At 55.5% G+C, this 7,115-nt stretch overlaps 1 protein-coding gene across 1 annotated transcript in view; it reads right to left on the bottom strand.

The window, feature by feature from the left end:
• Positions 1–7,115, bottom strand: part of GRIN2D (glutamate ionotropic receptor NMDA type subunit 2D) — a 34,223-nt gene that overhangs the window by 23,823 nt on the left and 3,285 nt on the right. The window contains exons 2-3 of the mRNA XM_069551096.1: positions 6,572–7,062; positions 2,513–3,132 (exon numbers count right to left, since the gene is read on the bottom strand). Of these exons, the coding sequence (XP_069407197.1) occupies positions 2,513–3,132; positions 6,572–7,036 (1,085 nt within the window). The 5' untranslated portion in view covers positions 7,037–7,062. The remainder of the gene's footprint in view (positions 1–2,512; positions 3,133–6,571; positions 7,063–7,115) is intronic.

The following is a 7,115-nucleotide window of genomic DNA, read 5'->3' as shown; positions in this document are numbered from 1 at the left end:
GGGTCTCAACTTAGATACCACCTCCTCCTGGAAACTTCCCTGAAACCATAGGCTGACCCATAACTTGTGTAGCCTAGTCTGGACTGTTGACTGGGGCCAACCCAATTCCTCTCCTGGGAGAAAGTTAGCTGTGAGATTTGGAGGGATGGGTGGTGGACAGGGCTTCCCAGGTGGTGCTAGTGGTAAAGAATCACCCTGCCAATGCAGGAGACGTGAGAGACGCAGGTTCAATCCCTGGGTCGGGAAGATCTCCTGGGGGAGGGCATGGAAACCTGCTCCAGTATCCTTGCCTGTCCATGAGATGGCAAAGAGTCGGACATGCCTGAAGGGACTTAGCACGCACACACGTGGCAGACACAATGGGCTGAAATGATGAGTATCATGAGGGAACAGAAATTCTGGGTCATCAGAAGAACTGGACAGGGAGAAGAACTGCCTTCTGTGGGGACAGGTAGAGACAGAGATGGAGATGTTGATGAAAGAGTAGCTAGAATTGAGGAACTGGCCTCAATTCCTGATGTCTGAATTTCTGTGTGTGTTTATCTTTTCCAATAAACCCCATTTTCCCCAAGGAAACTTGAATGAGACTCTGCTTCCTGCGACCAAAAATGTTCTGGCTTAGCAGTGCCTCCACGGTGCTCCCACAAAGCCCGTGCAACCTCCATTATTGCAAGTATCATGCTGTGCTGTCATTATGCCGTCCCTGTCTGCTACCCCTACAGGACCCCGTGTTCTTTGAAGAGAAGTCCACGGTCTTATTCATCTCTGCGTTCCCAGGTCCCAGCAGGAGCCCTAGTTCCTAGCGGGCGCTCAGGAAGTATTTATGAACGAGGGAGGCTTCTATCATCGTCTGGTCCCTGGATCCTGATTCCCAAATCACCACTTCTCAATTCTCCTCCCTTAGGCTTTCTTCCCCACCTCTCACCTCTTCCCAAACTCAGCTCATCCTCACTTCAGTATCCAAGGCCCCTCTTTCCACTGCTCTGTCACCAAACTCCCAAAGCTTCCTAGGGTAGAGATGCTGTTTCTCAGCAAACCCTGGTCCCCTCATCTAAAACAGTAGTGTGAACAAATAAAATAATATAAAACAGTAGTGTGTCAGTTGGGTACACCCCTGTCCAGCTAGAATCAACATTCCCCATATTCTCTGACATTCCTTGCAGCTAACCCAGGCCATGGGCAGGTGATATTCAAACTCTAACAATCAGTGTGGCACAGACACTAGCCAATCAGCATCGGTATCTAGCCAATCTGCATGGATGTGGCTACAAACTACCAGGAATTCAAGCCCCTGCCAAATGACTATGTTCTCATGAATGGGATGTAAGACTCATCCCTTCTGCCTCACTAGCCGAAAGGAAATGGTGTGTTCTCCACTTCCTCTCTTTCCCCCTTCTCATGAGCTAGAATTCAGACATGCCCTTTGACCCAGCTTCCACCTTATGGAAAGATGGCAGAGCAACAAGGTGGGAGGGTCCTGGGGCCCTTGAATGACCACGTGGAACGATGGAGTCTCCTGATAACCTGGACCATGGATTTCTGGTAGTGAGAGACCTCTCTACCTTGTTGGAGACATCGCATTGTTGGGTCTTTTTGGTTACTGAAGTTCAGCTCCTACGCTAACTACGGTGGTGGTGGTGGTGGTTTAGTCACTAAATCACGTCTGACTCTTTGGGACCTCTTTATGACCCTTGCCAGGCTCCTCTGTCCATGGGATTTCCCAGGCAAGAATACTGGAGTGGTTGCCATTTCCTACTCCAGGGGACCTTCCCGACCCAGGGATTGAGCCTGCAGCTCCTGCATTGCAGGTGGATTCTTTACCGCTGAGCCACCAAGGAAGCCCCCCAATTAGATATTTCACCGAACCTAACATGCTATCATGGAGAAGGCAACGGCACCCCACTCCAGTACTCTTGCCTGGTAGATCCCATGGACGGAGGAGCCTGGTGGGCTGCAGTCCATGGGGTCGCTAAGAGTCGGACACGACTGAGCGACTTCACTTTCACTCTTCACTTTCATGTACTGGAGAAGGAAATGGCAACCCACTCCAGTGTTCTTGCCTGGAGAATCCCAGGGACGGGGGAACCTGATGGGCTGCCGTCTATGGGGTCGCGCAGAGTCGGACACAACTGAAGCAACTTAGCAGCAGCAGCAGCAACATGCTATCAACTAGAAGATGTATCGCTATTTTTACAACCATGAAGGGGAAAAAAAAGTGCTGCCCATGAAATCATGATAAGCGATGACTGTAAGACATGTCTTGATTTCAAAGACATTAAAACTGCAAAAACGCACATGCTAAAATCATGAAATACAGTAATCTTCTCCTGGTATCTCAGGTGTCTTTGTCCAAATCACTTGACTGAATCCCAGAAAGGAGAGCCAATTTCACTTATTTTACAGAGAAGATTGAAGTTCTGAGAGGCAAGGTGACCCATTTGAGGTCACCAAGCACCCCAGGTGATCTGGCTCAGGAGTCCTCCCACGGCCCTCCCAGCCCAGCCCTGCTCACCTGTGTAGACTCTCCCCTCGATGGGTGCGGTTCTGGGCACGACAGTCGTGGCCAAGTTCAGGCAGGAAGCCATAGTCACGCAGCAAGGCCTGGGCACCTCTGGCCACAACGGCCACACCAGCTGCCACACGCCGGGCCAAGTCATCCCGCCAGCCTGCCGAGCGCACTGCAAACAGCCCAGCAGGCAGTGGGGCGCCTCCTGGCAGAAGAGGCGGCTCCCCGGGGGCGCCTGAGCCCCCGCCTCCAGCCAGCTGGGGCCCCACCATAAACCAGACGTAGCCAGGCCCAGTGAGGCCAGCCTCCTCAGCTGCCCGGAACACGGGCTCGGCCTCCTCACGGGCACAGAAGAGCAGGCGGATCTGGGCGCTGACACTGCGGAGCTGGGCGCCCAGCACAGCCTCGCCAGCCCCAGGGTCCAGTGTCAATGCCCCACGGTGCTCCCAGCCCACCAGGCTGCCATCAGTGAGCACCTCGATGTAGGACAGGAAGGCCCGGTGGCCGGGGGCACGCGTGGTCACGGCTACAAAGGACGTCCAGTCGTATTCCTCCAGCACCTCGAAGATGACCTGAAGCTGCTGCTCTGTGGACGAGCCCAGCTGCAGAAAGGTGGAACCTTTCTCCTGCAGGGGAGAAGGAGGATGTCAGTCCTCCCCCATGTGGAGATCTCAGCTCCTAGCTGCTGACCTTCAGCAGCCAGCTAGGGGCTCACAGCTCCCAGGGATCCAGAGGGGGCCTCATCTCCCAACAATGGATAAGGGCATCACAGCTCTCAACATCTAGCTGTTTGCCAAACCCATCTCCTTTCCTTGCTTGGGGCACAGAGCTAGACTTGGGTTAGGTTTAGCCTCTGGACTGAGTTCTAGGCTCATCCATGAAAACCTCTCCGCCTATGCACCTTACTTTTCCCTGTCCGAGGGCAGATGCAGAGGCTCCTGAGGAGGAATCTAGGGGATTACAAAGCCACAGCATGGAGGAAACTGAGTCCCTGAGTCAGAGCTTGGAGGAGAGCCAACTCCAATCAGGAACACCTGTTTGGATTTTATATAAGTGAGGAACAACCTTCTATTGAGTTAAGCCACTAAGTGGGGGTTTATCTGTTACAGCAGCTAACATAACCCTAGTGAACACAGGCAGCAACCCAGGAAAGAACTACAGTTCCCAGCATCCACTGAGAGGGACTACATCTCCCAACAGGCCATGAGGATGCTGAAGGTAGTCTCTCCCAAATGGGAGAAGCTTTGCTGAGTAGGCTTGCCCTTCTCCGCTTTTTTTCCTACCTTCCTGTCCCCTCCTTCTCTGTTTCCTTTGCCAGACTCTCTTCCTCCGTCAGAATTCTAAACATAGGAGTGCCCTCATCTCCTCTTGCCTTCTCTGTCCTCTCTTCCTGGTGATCTCATCCAAACCCATGGGTTTAAATATTGTCTCCTGTGGTCTCCAGTATGGTAGCTGCTAGCCACCCATGACTATTCAAATTAAATCAAAGTTAAATAAAATTTAGTTCTTTGGTTATACTAACCACACGTCAAGTGCTCAACAGCTCACATGGCTAGTGGCTATCATATTTGACAGAGTAGATGAAGACCACTTTCATCATTTCGGCAGAAAATCCTGTCGGACAGCCCTTGGGCCCACATCCAGGCCATCTCCAAGTCTTCTCAGTTCTCTGTTCAAAACATGACCCCAGCTGTTCATTCTTCACTATGGCCCCATCATGACCCTCATTGCTTCCCCTTTCTTGCCTAAACGACAACAGCTTCCTAACCCATCTCTGCTTCCTTTCTCGAACCTTTCATTCTCCAGACAGCAGCCAGAGTGATCTTTTCAAAATATTAGTTGGATCGCCTCCCTTCTTGGTTGAAAACCTTCCAAAAATTCTATGTCAGAGTCAAAGCCAAAGTCCTCTCTGTGGCCCATAAGGCCACACATGACCTGGTCCCTGTGGCCTCTTTGACCTCATGTCCCGCCAGCCCCACTTCTGCTCTTCCTCAAACACCTCAGGTTCCTTCTAGACTCAAGGGCTTTGCCCTTCACTGTCACCTTTCTCAGGGACAGCCCCCAGCTCCTTCCCCTCCTCCGCCCTCAGGTCCAGCTCAGTTTTACCTCCTCGGGGAAGCCTCCCCTGACCACTATCCACGGCCTTGGTCATTACCTCTCCTCCAGGACAGATTTCACTATCTGTCATTTGTTTTGTCTGTCTCCTCATTAGAAATGCAAGCTTCATAAGAGCAGAGACCGCGTCTTTTTTTTTTTTTTAACCTTCCCTAACTGTATTCCCCAGAACCTGAAACAGCCCTGGCACAGAATCAGTCCTCAATAAATCTTCCAGTAATGCAATGAGACGAGCAAGTGGACTTTCTCCCTAGGCATATGCCTGTGGTTAAATGTGAGCGGGTTACGGCACTTGTCCTGAGGGTATGAGGTTTCCCAGAATGCTATGAGACCCTGTGAGGCCCTCATGCTTGGCAGCTGAATGTGTAGTCAGGTGACCACGTTCCCAGCATTCAGTGGGGGCACAGATAGAGCTGTGAGGACCACGCTAAGACACTAAAAGGACTGCATTTCCCAGAAGGCAATGGGTATGCACTCAAGGGGCCACAGTGCCCAGCAGACAATGAAATGGAGGGGCACACACTTCTCAGCCGCCATGGAGGCAGGAGGGACCACATCTCTCCGTATCCCAAGGAGGCGTCAGGCAGGAAGTAGTAAGTTCACCTCGCAGGTGATCTGCCTACAGATCTCTGGACAACCCCATGCCAAAGAGAAGAAGAAAGTTGGACAGAGGTCTTTCCCACAGTGCTCGAGACAGAAGAAAACTACGAGTCCCGGCATGCAATAGAGATCTAGTCACAAAGCCGCTGGGCCCTCACAGCAGGGAATTGGTGGAGACTTAGGCTCCACCCACTCAGGTGGCCCCATCCTCAGGCGATACCCGCTTCTCTGTTACACTGGCTCCACCCCTGAATAGGCCCCGCCTCTTCTCAGACGCCTCCTCTAAACTGACCTGGTTCTTCTCAGTCCGCACACCAGGCTTGTTCAAATCCTGCCCTTCCCTACTAGAAATCCACTCCAGCTGACCCCTCTTGTGCCCTCGGGAGGCAGGCCTCTCTCCATGCCACAGCCAGCTAGCTCCAGCCTCTGCCCCTGCCTTCCCTGCAGGCTCCTGGCTTTGACCTCTCAATGGCTGAGCCTGCCTCTAAGGGGGAGGCCTTCATCTTTCCAGGCCCACTCTCTGGATTCTCGCTTTCCACGCCTTCCAGTTGGGTACCTCCCCTGCCCAAATCCCACCCCCAGACCGTCTTCCTCTCTAGACTCTGCCCCTTTAGTACCGCCTCCCCCATCACCAGCTAGCCTCGCCCCTTCCTTGACTCACCTCTTCCTTGACTGGCCTTCCCCCACTTTCTAGCTGCAAGGCTACCCCTCTCTCTCACTCACTAAGGATGCCTCCCTTTCTCATGCTCTTCCTTCCACCAGATGATTCGGTCCTTCTACATTGACCTCTAGACCTCACGCTCAGCCGGCCGGGCCCCTCCCTGTCCCTCAGTACTTAATAATCCTTTTTCCTGGTCACCGTCTCTGACTTTCTGGCTCCTGCTTACTCTCTAGCCTTCAGCCCTTTTTGAGCCCCATTCCTTTTCACTTGACACCCAGTCGCTGATCCCAGAGCCCACCCCTCACTCAGATCTTGCCATCGCAGGCATGCCCTCTCTGGCACCCACCCAGTCCTCGCCCCTCGCTGGCCGGCCTCGCCTCTTTCTCGGATCCCACCCCCTCCCGATTCACCGCTCCCGCAGCCTCTCAACTCTTCCCATAGCCTGCTCACCTCAGACCCTGTTTCTAGATGATTCCCCGGCACACTCTGTACCTCCTGTAGATCACGTCCCTCCAAGTCAGCCCCGCCCGTTACCTAGACCTGACCTTTACGTCCGTCCTCACTGTATCCCCGAGGCTGACCCTCAGGACTGGCCACGCCCCTTACCACCCCGCCCACCCACGGCCGGCCCAGGCCCCGCCCACGGGTCGCCCCCAGTCCCCCGAGCCCCGCCCACGGGTCGCGCGCACCTTGGGCGTGAGCACGAGCGCCGCGCCGCCGTGCACGGCCACGATGGGCAGCGAGGTCTGCGCCGACAGGAAGTCAAGGATGGGCGCGACGGCGGGCGCGCGCGAGTCGTCCTCGAAGACGACGCCGTGCACGCGCAGCCCCGACAGCAGGTCGCAGAGTTGCAGCACGAGGCTGCGTGGATCCGAGCCGTTGAGCACCAGCGCCACCGGCCTCACGTCCAGGCCCGGGCTGCGCACGGCCGCCGCTACGGCCGGGCCCAGGCGCGCCGCCTCTGTCGCGTACGCGGGCCCCGAGAACACGAGCGCCACGTTGAGCGGTCGCGCCCCGCCGGGGCCCCCGCCAGGCCCGCCGGCCCCGCCCGGCCCCGGCACCTCCTCCGGGAACGGGCTGGCACAGGCCAGCGCCAGCAGCAGCAACATCTTAGCGGGGCCCCGAGGGCCGCGGGGGCCACCGGCGCCGCGCATCGCCTGCGGGCCCTGCCGGGCGGCCTCTGAGCGCGAGGGCGCCCGGGGAGGGACACGGAGGAGGGAGGGGGGGCGCAGA

The sequence above is a fragment of the Ovis canadensis genome, chromosome 14 (assembly GCF_042477335.2).
Source record: "Ovis canadensis isolate MfBH-ARS-UI-01 breed Bighorn chromosome 14, ARS-UI_OviCan_v2, whole genome shotgun sequence".
Lineage (NCBI taxonomy): Eukaryota > Metazoa > Chordata > Mammalia > Artiodactyla > Bovidae > Ovis > Ovis canadensis.
Note: the sequence above shows the minus strand (reverse complement) of the source record. Positions and strands in the feature narration are given on the sequence as shown.